This window comes from Aegilops tauschii, chromosome 7 (genome assembly GCF_002575655.3).
Source record: "Aegilops tauschii subsp. strangulata cultivar AL8/78 chromosome 7, Aet v6.0, whole genome shotgun sequence".
NCBI classification, from domain to species: domain Eukaryota; kingdom Viridiplantae; phylum Streptophyta; class Magnoliopsida; order Poales; family Poaceae; genus Aegilops; species Aegilops tauschii.
In genome coordinates this window covers 385,412,373-385,430,268 of record NC_053041.3, presented here as the reverse complement: position 1 = coordinate 385,430,268, position 17,896 = coordinate 385,412,373, and the positions used below count along the sequence as shown (strand labels likewise).

Genomic DNA, 17,896 nt, shown 5'->3' with positions numbered 1-17,896 from the left:
TGGAGGCAAGATTATAGGGGTCTCTTTTTCCATCTTAAAGCCAACTCGCGCCGGAAGAAGAATTTCATCGCCTGTGTCGAGTGCTGATGCACGTTCCAGGCCAACACATTTTCCCTCGCTGCTGCTTGGGACGCCAACACTTTCCCCTCTCGCGATTTCACTGCTACAGGCTCACGGCTTCCTATCTCTTCTCTGACGGGTGAAGACCCAAAACCCACAACAACCAAAGCAAGCTCGTCATGAATCTCGGCGCAAGATGGACGGCCACCGATATGGCACATCAGTTTATATATAAAAACCACTTCCAAGCTCCCAAGTACAATAGCAAACATGTTCTGCTGTAATTCAGGCTGTTATACAACAATACACTTGAGAGAGATCTCTCTGCCTTGTGAATATCAATGTAACAGCTGCAAAGTGAACACGAATGTTTACAGAGACGCCGCACATGTACACTCATCATCAATACAAAAAGATCTGTGGTCATAAACATATTCCAAGGTTTGGACATGTTTTTCATTTCTGACGTGCTCCGACAGCGGTGGAAACACCGGAGCTGGTACAACAGTCTCAACCTCTATTATCGTCAGCTTCTTTCGACTCCCTGAGCCACTCTTGCAGTTTCAGTTCCTGTTCTTCTTTGAACTTGTTGTAGCTCTCCGCCGTGTGGGAGATATCAGAAGCAGACAGGCCCTGGTTCATAGTACCTGCATTTTTATTTTCCAACAATCGGCTTGAAATGGAGACTTCGTCCCTTTCTGCATCCGAGGGTGTTGACGCACCATGTCCTCCGGCTTGTGACGACTCCTGAGCTGTAGATGACACTGACTTCTCACTAACGCCATCGTTCATAGCGAAATCAGTCTGTGGCCATCTGAGACTCGATGCCTTTTGCTTTGCGGTGTTCAACATGGAAGACAAATAGTTCTTGCTACTTCCACCATTAGTTGCGTCCAAATCGTTCCATGCTTCCGAGCTTTTGTCTGATTGGAACCCCCAAATGGGGTTCTGGATTAACCTGGACACAATAATTCACTTCTCAGAACCAACTAAAGAGGATAGCTTCCTCTACAAAAAATTAAGAGCATGGCCTTTGTGCACACAATAATATGATACAGCAGGGGGCTAAGGGTTGATCAAGCCGAGATCCCTGAGTGGTTTATTGGGCAGAAGTCGAATATTTAAGTTTTCTACCTTATTGGAAGCACATATAGAAACAGAGTGTAGGTAATAACTCCCTCTGTCTGAAAAAACTTGTCCCTCAAATGGATGTATCTAGCACCAAGTTAGTGCTAGATGCCTAGATACATTCATTTGAGAGACAAGCTTGGGACAAGCTTTTTCGGACGGAGGGAGTATATTATGCTAATTATATTCAATCAATATTTTAAAATTACATATATTTTAAGTTTTAGTTCTTATATTATTAATCCAAATATTCATGTTCATATAATCAAATCTTACTGAAATATACTGCAAGGCGCGGGGTATCATCTAGTAATACATAAAGATGGACTGCTCCTAAATGAAAAAGGAACGAGTGTCTATTCTACGGATGGGATGAATGCATGCAGTGACTTTAGTGTACAGATGGCATGAATGCAGGAACTTCAGGATGCTAGCCTGCTAGGAGACTCCACATCACGTTCGAAAAAACAGAACCATATCAATGCCACAAGGTAGAGGGGCAGCCCGGTGCATGTAGCTCCCGCTTGCACAGGGTCCGGGGAAGGGTCCGACCGCTCAATGCCACAAGGTAATCAAACAAAAACCAGAAGGAAATCCTCAAGATTGCTAAATACTTACCCTTTCTTTGGTTGGGTCTTCGACATTATCTTTAGAGATTTATTTATGTCCTTTATCATATCATCAGCAATTGGAAGTCCAAACTCAGCCATGGACCTCACAGCACAAATAGAATCCTCTATATCTTCAGTGTGTAATGTTATCTCACGAGTCTTTTCTGTAACCTTGCCCTGATGAGCAAACCAGAAATGCCATGTTAGAATCTCTGCTTGGTTTGTGCTAGAACAGATCAAGTCATTAAAGAACTCAGAATTAGCAAATGTCAGCCAGTATTGAAACTTATGGTGCTACTCCCTCCGTCCCAAATTAATAGAAGTTCTAGGTTTATCCTAAGTCAAACTTGTGTAAGTTTTGACCAAGTTTGTGGGAAAATATATCGATATCTGGAACACCAAGTTAATTTCATTAGATTCTTCACAAAATATACTTCCGTGCTATGTATATTGATGTTGTAGATCTTACCATATTTTTCTATAAACTTGATCAACTTAAATAAATTTGACATAGGACAAACCTAGAACTTCAATTAATTTCGAATGGAGGGAGTAGAAGGAAAAGGACATTTTAGAACTTAGAAAGAAAAAGTAACGGCCTGAACAGTGATCCCAAATAAGCTATTGCAATCGTGAATGAAGCTTCATGGATATCCAAGTCATACCATGTTTTGGCAACTTAAAAGCAGAAGGACCTAGGTTGCTGGAAAAGAGAAACCAATTTAAATGCTAAAGCTGGCTTTCTCCAAACCAGGCTCCACCAGTGCTAAACAGAAATTGACTTGGATTGGCTCTGGACTGGCTAGCACGTAGGTGACTAGTTGGCTCTGCAACTAAAATGGTCTTATAAAGTCTGGAATGAGCCTATCTATGGATGCACTAAAGATTGTCAGAGGCGAGGCAATATGTCAACTCCTCCTGTACGCCTGTTTGCTGCTTCGTGTTCCCGAAGCGGATGTTGGCCCTGGCGAGGCTGTTTATGTTGCTGTTTGTGCTACTATGTCCTGTTTCTGCCCTTGCAAGTTGCTGGCTGTACCTACATTGTTGTGTCAACGCCAAGATCAAGGATGTAGACCTAGTTTCCAAATGACGGAACACAACCTCACAATTCTGAATTGGAATGTCAGAGGTCTAAATTGCCCGAACCGTCGCTCCACCGTTCATGAAACGATTGCCGCTACTCCTTGCCACATCGTTTGCTTACAAGAATCCAAGATGGAGAACGTAGACTCCTTCACTGCTGCTCACATTGGAGGTCAGAGGCTCAAAAGTTTTGCCCAACGACCGGCAGATGGTACCCGTGGTGGCATCCTTCATGGTGGCATCCTTCTGCTATGGGATGAGGATGTGGTCCAGCTATCCAACGTGCATTTTGGGACCTACTACCTCTCGGCCTTGGTTACCCTGCGCTCCCAGACCGACAACTCCACCTCCTTCAAGCTGACCGCTGTCTATGGCCCTACCCGTGGCAATCTCAAGGACGCCTTCTTTGGCGAGCTTGTGTCCGAAAAGCCTCCCCCGGGCACCATGTGGCTGGTTACGGGTGACTTCAACCAAATCTATCGAGCAAGAGATAAGAATCGCGCAAATGCCGATCGCAGCCGCATTGTCCGTTTTAGAAACGCCCTGAACTCCTGTGAGTTAAAAGAGATCCATCTGCAAAACAAGAGATTCACGTGGAGCAACGGTTAAAGTGATCCTACCTTAAGCAAACTTGATAGCTTCTTCTGCAATGAGGAATGGGACTTGGAGTTCGGTTCGCACATCCTGCATGCCCTTTCTTCCTCTCTGTCCGACCATTGTCCGCTCCTGCTTGCAAATGCGAATGGCCCAAAACGTTCCAAGTGCTTCCGTTTTGAGAACTTCTGGATTAGGATGCCCGGGTTTCTGTCCACAGTCCAAGCGGCATGGAATGAAGACCATAACCATGTCGAGCCCTACCACATTCTCCATCACAAGCTCAAGAAAACTAGTATCAGACTTAAATCTTGGAGCAGAACACTTTTCTCTAATGTCAAGGTCCAGCTTCATATGGCCCTGGAGGTCATCCTTCGCCTTGATATTGCACATGAATCTAGATCCCTGAGCCCCGCCGAGCTTGATCTCCGAAAGAGGCTTAAGAGGCGTGTCGTTGGTCTGGCCGTGCTAGAGAAGGCTCGGAAACGGCAAATGTCAAGGATCACGAACATCAAAGAAGGAGACGCCAACACTAGATTCTTCCACCTTAGAGTCAATCGCAGAAGGAGAAAAAATTTCATCCATCGCCTAAAACATAATGGTGGCTGTGTTACCGACCACGACCATAAGAAGGCCATCATTCACAGCCACTTCTCCTCTGTTATCAAGAAGGGCCCCCGGCGACAAAGGGACTTTAACTGGGAGGGCATTCCCGCCCCTGACTGTGACCTCAGTGACGTTGGATCCCCTTTCACCGAGGAGGAGGCTAGGCGTGCCGTGTTTGAGTCTCCATCTGATAAGGCTCCGGGACCTGATGGCTTTACGGGTGCTTTCTTCAAAGCATGCTGGGACATCATCAAGGTGGATGTCATGGCTGCCATTGACCACTTCTCCAATCTGCATGCTTCAAACTTCCACTGGTTGAACTCGGCCAACATCGCGCTCATTCCGAAGAAAGATGGTGCGGAAGATATCTCTGACTTTCGGCCTATCAGTCTCATCCATGCCGTGGCCAAGCTCATTGCGAAGATGATGGCGTCCCGCCTCGCAGTTCACATGGATGATCTTGTTTCGCCAGCCCAGAGCGCCTTTATCAAGAAGCGAAGCATCCACGACAACTTCACCTATGTGCGCAACCTTGCCAGAAGGTTCCACCGGAGCAAGACCCCCATGTTGCTCTTTAAACTTGACATCAAGAAGGCCTTTGATTCGGTTCGATGGGACTACTTATTGGATCTCCTGCAGCACCTTGGCTTCCCTGTGCGTTTCCGAGGCTGGGTTTCGGCACTCCTCTCCTCGGCCTCCTCGCGAGTTTTGCTCAATGGCACGACTGGTGATCCTATCCGTCATGGTAAAGGCCTGCGACAAGGGGATCCGATGTCCCCTTTACTCTTTCTGCTCGCCATCGACCCCCTACACCACATCCTTGACAAGGTCACAAGGCAAGGCAAACTTCAGCCACTCCGGGCCAACACCGCCACTCTCCGTGCCTCCCTTTATGCTGATGATGCTGCTGTTTTCATCAAGCCTATCAAGGAGGACGTTCACTGCTTCTCCTCTGTCCTTGATGCTTTCGGGGAGGTCAAGGGCCTGGTCACTAATTGCAATAAGAGTCTTGTGGCCCCCACCCGCTGTGCCGGCCTTGACCTACAGGACATCTTGCAGCACTTTCCGGCAAAGCTCACCCCTTTCCCCATGACATACCTCGGGCTGCCCCTCATGGTGTCAAGGCTCAAAGCAATACACTTCTTGCCCCTAGAAGATAAAGTTGCACGCAAACTTGCTCCTTGGATTGGGCATCTCATGGCTGCCCCTGGTAGGGCTGTCCTGGTTAAGGCGGTACTCACTTCCATCGCCATTTATAGCATCACATCGCTTGTCCTACCGGTGGAGGTGCTCAAGAGGATTGATGCCTTGAGACGGGCCTTTCTATGGGCTGGCTGCGATAAGGTCACTGGAGGCAAGTGCAAGATCAATTGGGAGCGGGTCTGTCGACCGAAGATTATGGGCGGCCTTGGAATTCTGAACTTGTGGAAGTTTGCCACCGCGCTTCGCCTCCGCTGGCTTTGGTTCGAGTGGTCTGCTACACCCAAACCTTGGGTTGGGCTTGGCACCCCTTGCGACGAGGCTGATAGGGACCTTTTCACCGCGTGTACGACGGTGAAGATTGGAGATGGCTCCAAAGCTCTCTTCTGGAAGTCCCCTTGGCTTGATGGGTTGAGGCCAATGGATATTGCTCCCAGAATATTTGATATCTCCAAAAGGAAAGACTGCTCTGTACAAAAGGCCCTAAATGAAGACTTTTGGGTCACCCAGATCAACTTGACAGAAGGCATCTCTGCCGGGCATATTCAGGAGTTCGCCACTCTGTGGGAGAAGCTGGAGGGGGTTATTCTTGATCACGACACGCAAGATACGATCACTTGGAAGTTCACGGACAACGGTACCTACTCCACTTCCTCAGCCTACAAGATGCAATTCGAGGGGCATACCACCACGCCTCTGCTTAACACCGTTTGGAAGGTGTGGGCCACTCCTAAATGCAAGTTCTTTGCTTGGTTAGTCATCCACAACAGAGTTTGGACGGCTGATAGGCTACAACGGAGGGGATGGCCAAATTGCGGCTTGTGCCCGCTCTGCAACCAGGTCCAGGAATTGGCGGCCCATCTTCTGTTCCAGTGCCGCTTTTCGATCGCCGTCTGGAACACGGTTAAGGCGAGGATTGGGCTGGTTGACCTCTCGACGCATGATTGGGCAACTATGAACAATGTCAACGACTGGTGGACTAAGCTTTCCCTTGCGCGTTCGCCATCTCGGAAGGGAATGGCCTCGCTCCTTATGTTGGTCTCCTGGGAGCTATGGAAGGAGAGGAACGCTAGGGTTTTTAGAAATACTTCTACGCCTTCGATTATTATCGTGGACAAGATCCTTGATGAGGCAAGCCTATGGGTTTCTGCGGGGGCCAAGGGTTTAGATGTGATTCTGCCTCGTGAGTAGTTATTCTTTTTCGCCACTATGTGGCTGCTGTATTCGGACCCTGTCTCCTCTTCTTCTTAATCAATGAAATGGCCAGTCTTTTGCCTGTTTCAAAAAAAAATCCAGTCAAAGAGTCGGTCATATGATAGAAGTGTGTAGTCCCATCATATTAACCTTTCTAGTTCGGACTCATTTTCTGTACTCCTTGTAGTATGTACTCCTATATTCAATATACCTGGTATACGCATCTATTGTACCTCTTTATCATTTTCAATAATATCGTTTGCACACATATTTTGTAATATATCTTTTTACGTATGAAAAAAACAGTATATATGCGAACTTTGTAAAATATGTGGACTCGCGCAATTTTTTTCATTGAACTCACTTTGGAGTATCTGGTAATTATAAATGAAGTATATTAAAAATGATAAAGAGGTATAATGGACTCATCTATGTGGTATATTGAATATGGGAGTACGTACTCCAGGGAGTACATAATCATTTTCCTTCTAGTTCCATAAGTGTATATTACTTCATATACTACTACATCTTGCACATGCAAGATGTGATCAATTTGACATTGTTCCATAAAAAGAACACACATTGAAGAAAAATATCACTCAGCTCAACCTATATGCGCACAACATTCAAGATTGCTGCATATCCGAGGAATTGTGCAAATTGCGTAATAGTATCTAACAAAGGAATCATACTAAAATCGAGCACTATAGTGGAGAAACCATCCCATGGTATCCTGTACATGCACCCCCAAACCAATCTTACCCAACCTGATTCCCTTAATCAATACAAGCCCAGTGTGTGACTTCTGTCAAATCCAAACCGGTCTAAATCCTAATGCCAATGCGCAACGCAACATGCTTAAAGGCCAATCATCGTTATGGGCACTGAACAGAGAGCAAATTGAGAGGGAGAGCAGACCTTGACGTCAAGGAGGATGGGCATGGATGCCTGAGCGTGCTGCTGGACGAAGTAGAGCCCGAGGGAGGGCTCATTGGCGACGTGCTTGATCATCTCGTCGACCCCCTCCTTCACTGATGGACCAAATCACGCGGGTAAGCGAGGTGCTCGACGGAATTCCCCACAGGAGCAGGAAGGAGAACAAGAAGAAGAAGTGGATCGGACGGGTTAATAATTACCGCAGAGGAAGCCGTCTGCTGGGGAGAGGTGTGATGGAGACGAGGAAGAATACGCGACGGCGGAGGAGGAGGGGGAGGAGCTGTGCATGTCCGCGTCCGCCACAGAGCGCGGCGGGCGACCATCACGGGCGGAGTCGCTGCCGCGCCCCTCGGTTCCTCTTCTCAACGAGGAACTCAGATTAGCAGAGAGAGAGAGAGAGAGAGAGAGAGAGAGAGGGGGGGGGGGGGGGGGAAGGACACGCCGGAGTTCGCACTCAGCGACGGCAGCGACGACGGGGAGGGGACGAATTTTTTTATTTTTTTAGGGATGGAGGGGACGAATAAAGGCAAGAGAAATACTAGAAGGTAGGTAGGCTGATGTGCTATGGTGGCTGCTGTTTTTTTCTTCTTGAATAGCCAGGGCATCTTCACAGTGACTAATTTGCCCCTTATGTTCACGTACGTGTTCGGACCTTGTCTATTCGGGAGGCTCTAGCTCCTGCCGACGACCTTAATTTGCAAAGTATTCATGTTGTTTCTGATTGACTGTAAGGTGATGGTGAACAACATCAGGCATTGTATAATGCAGATTGACCAGCTACTAAGGATGCGGCATATTAACACGCAGCCAACGTCTCCTCCGAAAAAAAAGGATTAGGGTTCCTTCATCTCGTCTCCGAGGGCCTTAAAACCATGCGAGGCGGTGGATCCCGGCCTTTGCCGGTGGGAAGGCTCCATTATTTTTATGTTTTTTCGAGTTTTGTTAGGGTTTGTGCCTTGCTTAGAAAAACGAGACAACGATGGCTCTTTGAAAATGGAATAAGATTCTTCCCGTTTTGCCCCATCCTGATGTGCGTCCAGCACCGTTAGTCGGTGTGTGGAGGTGTATCTCTGGTGGATCTGCTCGGATCTGATTGTTGTTCGTCTACGTTTGCGTTTGCGTGTTTTCAGATTGGATCCTTCTGATGTACGATATTCTTCATCAGCGGTGGTTGTTATTTTGTGCGTCGGTCCTATGGGGTCTTAGCACGACGACTCCCTGACTATATACTACAACAAGTTTTGCCCGGCTCTAGCGAGGAAGGGCCGATGACAGCGGTGTTGAAAATATGCCCTAGAGGCAATAATATTGTATTATTATATTTTCATTTTTATAATTTAGAGTTTATATTTCGTGATATAACTGTTATGATCCTGGAATATGCGATTCGGTGGAAAATTCATATGCACGTGTGGAATGATAAATAATAAAAAATAGGTTCCTAGTGTTGCCTTTAAGACTAACTCAAGTGTTGTTGGAGATCATGTTTTTCAGATCTTGGGATATCATTAAGTGTAACGATAGTCCTAAAACAATATTAAGAGTATGACGTTAGAAGAACGATCATATTGAATCGACCTAAAATTGTTTGTTATACCATGAGATAATATCATTTGAAATTAATTGATATAACATGAAGTGTGTTGGGAATCGTTGCATGAAAAACAATTTTTTTTTACGCACACACAATGATCTATCCATGGAGATGCATAGCAACGAGGGGAGAGTGTGTCTACATACCCTCGTAGACCATAAGCGGAAGCGTTTAACAACGCGGTTGATGTAGTCAAACTTCTTCGTGCTTCAACCGATCAAGTACCGAACGCACGGCACCTCCGCGTTCTGCACACATCCAGCTCGATGACGTTCCTCGCCTTCCTGATCGAGCAAGACGTCGAGGTAGTAGATGAGTTCCGTCAGCACAATGGCGTGGTGACGGTGATGGTGAAGTGATCTCCGCAAGGCTTCACTTAAGCAGTACGAAAATTGAAGGAAATATGCCCTAGAGGCAATAATAAAGTTATTATTTATTTCCTTATATCATGATAAATGTTTATTATTCATGCTAGAATTGTATTAACCGGAAACATAATACTTGTGTGAATACATACACAAACAGAGTGTCACTAGTATGCCTCTACTTGACTAGCTCGTTGATCAAAGATGGTTATGTTTCCTAGCCATAGACATGAGTTGTCATTTGATTAACAGGATCACATCATTAGGAGAATGATGTGATTGACTTGACCCATTCCGTTAGCTTAGCACTCGATCGTTTAGTATGCTGCTATTGCTTTCTTCATGACTTATACATGTTCCTATAACTATGAGATTATGCAACTCCCGTTTACCGGAGGAACACTTTGTGTGCTACCAAACGTCACAAAGTAACTGGGTGATTATAAAGGTGCTCTACAGGTGTCTCCAAAGGTACTTGTTGGGTTGGCGTATTTCGAGATTAGGATTTGTCACTCCGATTGTCGGAGAGGTATCTCTGGGCCCTCTCGGTAATGCACATCACTTAAGCCTTGCAAGCATTGCAACTAATGAGTTAGTTGTGGGATGATGTATTACGGAACGAGTAAAGAGACTTGCCGGTAACGAGATTGAACTAGGTATTGAGATACCGACGATCGAATCTCGGGCAAGTAACATACCGATGACAAAGGGAACAACGTATGTTGTTATGCGGTCTGACCGATAAAGATCTTCGTAGAATATGTGGGAGCCAATATGAGCATCCAGGTTCCGCTATTGGTTATTGACCGGAGACGTGTCTCGGTCATGTCTACATAGTTCTCGAACCCGTAGGGTCCGCACGCTTAACGTTTTGATGACAGTTATATTATGAGTTTATATGTTTTGATGTACCGAAGGTTGTTCGGAGTCCCGGATGTGATCACGGACATAACGATGAGTCTCGAAATGGTCGAGACATGAAGATTGATATATTGGATGACTATATTCAGACACCGGAATGGTTCCGGGGGTTATCGGATATATACCGGAGTACCGGGGGGTTACCGGAACCCCCCCGGAGGCTATTGGGCCTCATGGGCCCAATTGGTGGAAGAGGAGAGGCGGCCAAGGGGCAGCCGCGCGCCCCTCCCCCCCCCAAGTCCGAATTGGACAAGGAGGGGGCGGCGCCCCCCTTTCCTTTCCCCCTCTCTCCTTCCCTCTTCTCTCCTAATCCAACAAGGAAGGGAGGGAGTCCTACTCCCGGTGGGAGTAGGACTCCTCCTGGCGCGCCTCTTCCTGGCCGGCCGCACCTCCCCCCCTTGCTCCTTTATATACGGGGGCAGGGGGCACCCTAGAGACAACAATTGATCGTTTGATCTTTTAGCCGTGTGTGGTGCCCCCTCCATCATAGTCCACCTCGATAATACTGTAGCTGTGCTTAGGCGAAGCCCTACGTCGGTAGAACGTCATCATCGTCACCACGCCGTCGTGCTGACAAAACTCTCCCTCGACACTCGGCTGGATCGGAGTTCGAGGGACGTCATCGGGCTGAACGTGTGCTGAACTCGGAGGTGCCGTGCGTTCGGTACTTGATCGGCCGGATCATGAAGACGTACGACTACATCAACCGCGTTGTGCTAACGCTTCCGCTTTCGGTCTATGAGGGTACGTGGACAACACTCTCCCCTCTCGTTGCTATGCATCACCATGATCTTGCGTGTGCGTAGGAATTTTTTTGAAATTACTACGTTCCCCAACAGGGGGATCCGAGCCTGGTTTTATGCGTTGATGTTATATGCACGAGTAGAACACAAGTGGGTTGTGGGCAATATAAGTCATACTGCTTACCAGCATGTCATACTTTGGTTCGGCGGTATTGTTGGATGAAGCGGCCCGGACTGACATTACGCGTACGCTTACGCGAGACTGGTTCTACTGACGTGCTTTGCACACAGGTGGCTGGCAGGTGTCAGTTTCTCCAACTTTAGTTGAACCGAGTGTGGCTACACCTGGTCCTTGCGAAGGTTAAAACAGCACCAACTTGACAAACTATCATTGTGGTTTTGATGCGTAGGTAAGAACGGTTCTTGCTAAGCCCGTAGCAGCCACGTAAAATTTGCAACAACAAAGTAGAGGACGTCTAACTTGTTTTTGCAGGGCATGTTGTGATGTGATATGGTCAAGACATGATGCTAAATTCTATTGTATGAGATGATCATGTTTTGTAACCGAGTTATCGGCAACTGGCAGGAGCCATATGGTTGTCGCTTTATTGTATGCAATGCAATCGCCCTGTAATGCTTTACTTTATCACTAAGCGGTAGCGATAGTCGTAGAAGCATAAGATTGGCGAGACGACAACGATGCTACGATGAAGATCAAGGTGTCGCGCCGGTGACGATGGTGATCATGACGGTGCTTCAGAGATGGAGACCACAAGCACAAGATGATGATGGCCATATCATATCACTTATATTGATTGCATGTGATGTTTATCTTTTATCCATCTTATCTTGCTTTGATTGACGGTAGCATTATAAGATGATCCCTCACTAAATTATCAAAGTATAAGTGTTCTCCCTGAGTATGCATCGTTGCGAAAGTTCTTCGTGCTGAGACACCACGTGATGATCGGGTATGATAGGCTCTACGTTCAAATACAACGGGTGCAAAACAGTTGCACACGCGGAATACTCAGGTTAAGCTTGACGAGCCTAGCATATAACAGATATGGCTTCGGAACACGGAGACCGAAAGGTCGAGCGTGAATCATATAGTAGATATGATCAACATAGTGATGTTCACCGTTGAAACTACTCCATCTCACGTGATGATCGGACATGGTTTAGTTGATATGGATCACGTGATCACTTAGAGGATTAGAGGGATGTCTATCTAAGTGGGAGTTCTTAAGTAATATGATTAATTGAACTTAAATTTATCATGAACTTAGTACCTGATAGTATCTTGCTTGTCTATGTTGATTGTAGATAGATGGCCCGTGTTGTTGTTCCGTCGAATTTTAATGCGTTCCTTGAGAAAGCAAAGTTGAAAGATGATGGTAGCAATTACACGGACTGGGTCCGTAACTTGAGGATTATCCTCATTGCTGCACAGAAGAATTACGTCCTGGAAGCACCGCTGGGTGCCAGGCCTGCTGCCGATGCAACTGACGACGTTAAGAACGTCTGGCAGAGCAAAGCTGATGACTACTCGATAGTTCAATGTGCCATGCTTTACGGCTTAGAACCGGGACTTCAACGACGTTTTGAACGTCATGGAGCATATGAGATGTTCCAGGAGTTGAAGTTAATATTTCAAGCAAATGCCCGAATTGAGAGATATGAAGTCTCCAATAAGTTCTACAGCTGCAAGATGGAGGAGAATAGTTCTGTCAGTGAGCATATACTCAAAATGTCTGGGTATAATAATCACTTGATTCAACTGGGAGTTAATCTTCCGGATGATAGCGTCATTGACAGAATTCTCCAATCACTGCCACCAAGCTACAAGAGCTTCGTGATGAACTATAACATGCAAGGGATGGATATGACGATTCCCGAGCTCTTCGCAATGCTAAAGGCTGCGGAGGTAGAAATCAAAAAGGAGCATCAAGTATTGATGGTCAATAAGACCACCAGTTTCAAGAAAAAGGGCAAAGGGAAGAAGAAGGGGAACTTCAAGAAGAACAACAAGCAAGTTGCTGTTCAGGAGAAGAAACCCAAGTCTGGACCTAAGCCTGAGACTGAGTGCTTCTACTGCAAGCAGACTGGTCACTGGAAGCGGAACTGCCCCAAGTATTTGGCGGATAAGAAGGATGGCAAGGTGAACAAAGGTATATGTGATATACATGTTATTGATGTGTACCTTACTAATGCTCGCAGTAGCACCTGGGTATTTGATACTGGTTCTGTCGCTAATATTTGCAACTCAAAACAGGAGCTACGGATTAAGCGAAGATTGGCTAAGGACGAGGTGACGATGCGCGTGGGAAATGGTTCCAAAGTCGATGTAATCGCGGTCGGCACGCTACCTCTACATCTACCTTCGGGATTAGTTTTAGACCTAAATAATTGTTATTTGGTGCCAGCGTTAAGCATGAACATTATATCTGGATCTTGTTTGATGCGAGACGGTTATTCATTTAAATCAGAGAATAATGGTTGTTCTATTTATATGAATAATATCTTTTATGGTCATGCACCCTTGAAGAGTGCTCTATTTTTGTTGAATCTCGATAGTAGTGATACACATATTCATAGTATTGAAGCCAAAAGATGCAGAGTTGATAATGATAGTGCAACTTATTTGTGGCACTACCGTTTAGGTCATATCGGTGTAAAGCGCATGAAGAAACTCCATACTGATGGACTTTTGGAACCACTTGATTATGAATCACTTGGTACTTGCGAACCGTGCCTCATGGGCAAGATGACTAAAACACCGTTCTCCGGAACTATGGAGAGAGCAACAGATTTTTTGGAAATCATACATACAGATGTATGTGGTCTGATGAATGTTGAGGCTCGTGGCGGATATCGTTATTTTCTCACCTTCACAAATGATTTAAGCAGATATGGGTATATCTACTTAATGAAACATAAGTCTGAAACATTTGAAAAGTTCAAAGAATTTTAGAGTGAAGTTGAAAATCATCGTAACAAGAAAATAAAGTTTCTACGATCTGATCGTGGATGAGAATATTTGAGTTATGAGTTTGGTCTTCATTTGAAACAATGCGGAATAGTTTCGCAACTCACGCCACCCGGAACACCACAGCGTAATGGTGTGTCCGAACGTCGTAATCGTACTCTACTAGATATGGTGCGATCTATGATGTCTCTTACTGATTTACCGCTATCGTTTTGGGGTTATGCTTTAGAGACGGCCGCATTCATGTTAAATAGGGCACCATCAAAATCCGTTGAGACGACACCTTATGAACTGTGGTTTGGCAAGAAACCAAAGTTGTCGTTTCTTAAAGTTTGGGGCTGTGATGCTTATGTGAAAAAACTTCAACCTGATAAGCTCGAACCCAAATCGGAGAAATGTGTCTTCATAGGATACCCAAAGGAGACTGTTGGGTACACCTTCTATCACAGATCCGAAGGCAAGACTTTTGTTTCTAAATTCGGAATCTTTCTGGAGAAGGAGTTTCTCTCGAAAGAAGTGAGTGGGAGGAAAGTAGAACTTGATGAGGTAATTGTACCTTCTCCCTTATTGGAAAGCAGTTCATCGCAGAAACCGGTTTCTGCGATGCCTACACCAATTAGTGAGGAAGTTAATGATGATGATCATGGAACTTCAGATCAAGTTGTTACTGAACCTCATAGGTCAACCAGAGTAAGATCCGCACCAGAGTGGTACGGTAATCCTGTTCTGGAGGTTATGTTACTAGACCATGACGAACCTACGAACTATGAAGAAGCGATGGTGAGCCCAGATTCCGCAAAATGGCTTGAGGCCATGAAATCTGAGATGGGATCCATGTATGAGAACAAAGTGTGGACTTTGGTTGACTTGCCCGATGATCGGCAAGCCATTGAGAATAAATGGATCTTCAAGAAGAAGACTGACGCTGACGGTAATGTTACTATCTATAAAGCTCGACTTGTTGCAAAAGGTTTTCGACAAGTTCAAGGGATTGACTACGATGAGACCTTCTCACCCGTAGCGATGCTTAAGTCTGTCCAAATCATGTTAGCAATTGCCGCATTTTATGATTATGAAATTTGGCAAATGGATGTCAAAACTGCATTCCTGAATGGATTTCTGGAAGAAGAGTTGTATATGATGCAACCAGAAGGTTTTGTCGATCCAAAGGGAGCTAACAAAGTGTGCAAGCTCCAGCGATCCATTTATGGACTGGTGCAAGCCTCTCGGAGTTGGAATAAACGCTTTGATAGTGTGATCAAAGCATTTGGTTTTGTACAGACTTTTGGAGAAGCCTGTATTTACAAGAAAGTGAGTGGGAGCTCTGTAGCATTTTTAATATTATATGTGGATGACATATTGCTGATTGGAAATAATATAGAATTTCCGAATAGCATAAAGGGATACTTGAATAAGAGTTTTTCAATGAAAGACCTCGGTGAAGCTGCGTATATATTGGGCATCAAGATCTATAGAGATAGATCAAGACGCTTAATTGGACTTTCACAAAGCACATACCTTGACAAAGTTTTGAAGAAGTTCAAAATGGATCAAGCAAAGAAAGGGTTCTTGCCTGTGTTACAAGGTGTGAAGTTGAGTAAGACTCAATGCCCGACCACTGCAGAAGATAGAGAGAAGATGAAAGATGTTCCCTATGCTTCAGCCATAGGCTCTATCATGTATGCAATGCTGTGTACCAGACCTGATGTGTGCCTTGCTAAAAGTTAGGAGGGAGGTACCAAAGTAATCCAGGAGTGGATCACTGGACAGCGGTCAAGAAGATCCTGAAATACCTGAAAAGGACTAAGGATATGTTTCTCGTTTATGGAGGTGACAAAGAGCTCATCGTAAATGGTTACGTTGATGCAAGCTTTGACACTGATCCGGACGATTCTAAATCGCAAACCGGATATGTGTTTACATTGAACGGTGGAGCTGTCAGTTGGTGCAGTTCTAAACAAAGCGTCGTGGCGGGATCTACATTTGAAGCGGAGTACATAGCTGCTTCGGAAGCAGCAAATGAAGGAGTCTGGATGAAGGAGTTCATATCCGATCTAGGTGTCATACCTAGTGCATCGGGTCCAATGAAAATCTTTTGTGACAATACTGGTGCAATTGCCATGGCGAAGGAATCCAGATTTCACAAGAGAACCAAGCACATCAAGAGACGCTTCAGTTCCATCCGGGATTTAGTCCAGGTGGGAGACATAGAAATTTTCAAGATACATACGGATCTGAATGTTGCAGACCTGTTGACTAAGCCTCTTCCACGAGCAAAACATGATCAGCACCAAGGCTCCATGGGTGTTAGAATCATTATTGTGTAATCTAGATTATTGACTCTAGTGCAAGTGGGAGACTGAAGGAAATATGCCCTAGAGGCAATAATAAAGTTATTATTTATTTCCTTATATCATGATAAATGTTTATTATTCATGCTAGAATTGTATTAACCGGAAACATAATACTTGTGTGAATACATACACAAACAGAGTGTCACTAGTATGCCTCTACTTGACTAGCTCGTTGATCAAAGATGGTTATGTTTCCTAGCCATAGACATGAGTTGTCATTTGATTAACGGGATCACATCATTAGGAGAATGATGTGATTGACTTGACCCATTCCGTTAGCTTAGCACTCGATCGTTTAGTATGTTGCTATTGCTTTCTTCATGACTTATACATGTTCCTATAACTATGAGATTATGCAACTCCCGTTTACCGGAGGAACACTTTGTGTGCTACCAAACGTCACAACGTAACTGGGTGATTATAAAGGTGCTCTACAGGTGTCTCCAAAGGTACTTGTTGGGTTGGCGTATTTCGAGATTAGGATTTGTCACTCTGATTGTCGGAGAGGTATCTCTGGGCCCTCTCGGTAATGCACATCACTTAAGCCTTGCAAGCATTGCAACTAATGAGTTAGTTGTGGGATGATGTATTACGGAACGAGTAAAGAGACTTGCCGGTAACGAGATTGAACTAGGTATTGAGATACCGACGATCGAATCTCGGGCAAGTAACATACCGATGACAAAGGGAACAACGTATGTTGTTATGCGGTCTGACCGATAAAGATCTTCATAGAATATGTTGGAGCCAATATGAGCATCCAGGTTCCGCTATTGGTTATTGACCGGAGACGTGTCTCGGTCATGTCTACATAGTTCTCGAACCCGTAGGGTCCGCACGCTTAACGTTTTGATGACAGTTATATTATGAGTTTATATGTTTTGATGTACCGAAGGTTGTTCGGAGTCCTGGATGTGATCACGGACATGACGAGGAGTCTTGAAATGGTCGAGACATGAAGATTGATATATTGGATGACTATATTCGGACACCGGAATGGTTTCGGGGGTTATCGGATATATACCGGAGTACCGGGGGGTTACCGGAACCCCCCCGGAGGCTATTGGGCCTCATGGGCCCAATTGGTGGAAGAGGAGAGGCAGCCAAGGGGCAGCCGCGCGCCCCTCCCCCCCCAACTCCGAATTGGACAAGGAGGGGGCGGCGCCCCCCCTTTCCTTTCCCCCTCTCTCCTTCCCTCTCCTCTCCTAGTCCAACAAGGAAGGGAGGGAGTCCTACTCCCGGTGGGAGTAGGACTCCTCCTGGCGCGCCTCTTCCTGGCCGGCCGCACCTCCCCCCCTTGCTCCTTTATATACTGGGGCAGGGGGGCACCCTAGAGACAACAATTGATCGTTTGATCTTTTAGCCGTGTGCGGTGCCCCCCTCCACCATAGTCCACCTCGATAATACTGTAGCGGTGCTTAGGCGAAGCCCTGCGCCGGTAGAACATCATCATCGTCACCACGCCGTCGTGCTGACGAAACTCTCCCTCAACACTCGGCTGGATCGGAGTTCGAGGGA

The 17,896-nt window shown here is 45.8% G+C and overlaps 1 protein-coding gene across 1 annotated transcript; it reads right to left on the bottom strand.

The window, feature by feature from the left end:
- Positions 1-246: 246 nt before the first annotated feature.
- On the bottom strand, positions 247-7,976 carry LOC109735156 (uncharacterized). Its single transcript, XM_020294359.4, has 4 exons — positions 7,613-7,976; positions 7,395-7,507; positions 1,807-1,976; positions 247-1,018 (listed from the first exon to the last, which is right to left on the bottom strand). The coding sequence occupies exons 1-4, from the start codon at positions 7,698-7,700 to the stop codon at positions 571-573; spliced, it is 819 nt and encodes a 272-aa protein (XP_020149948.1). The 5' UTR covers positions 7,701-7,976; the 3' UTR covers positions 247-570.
- Positions 7,977-17,896: the final 9,920 nt, after the last annotated feature.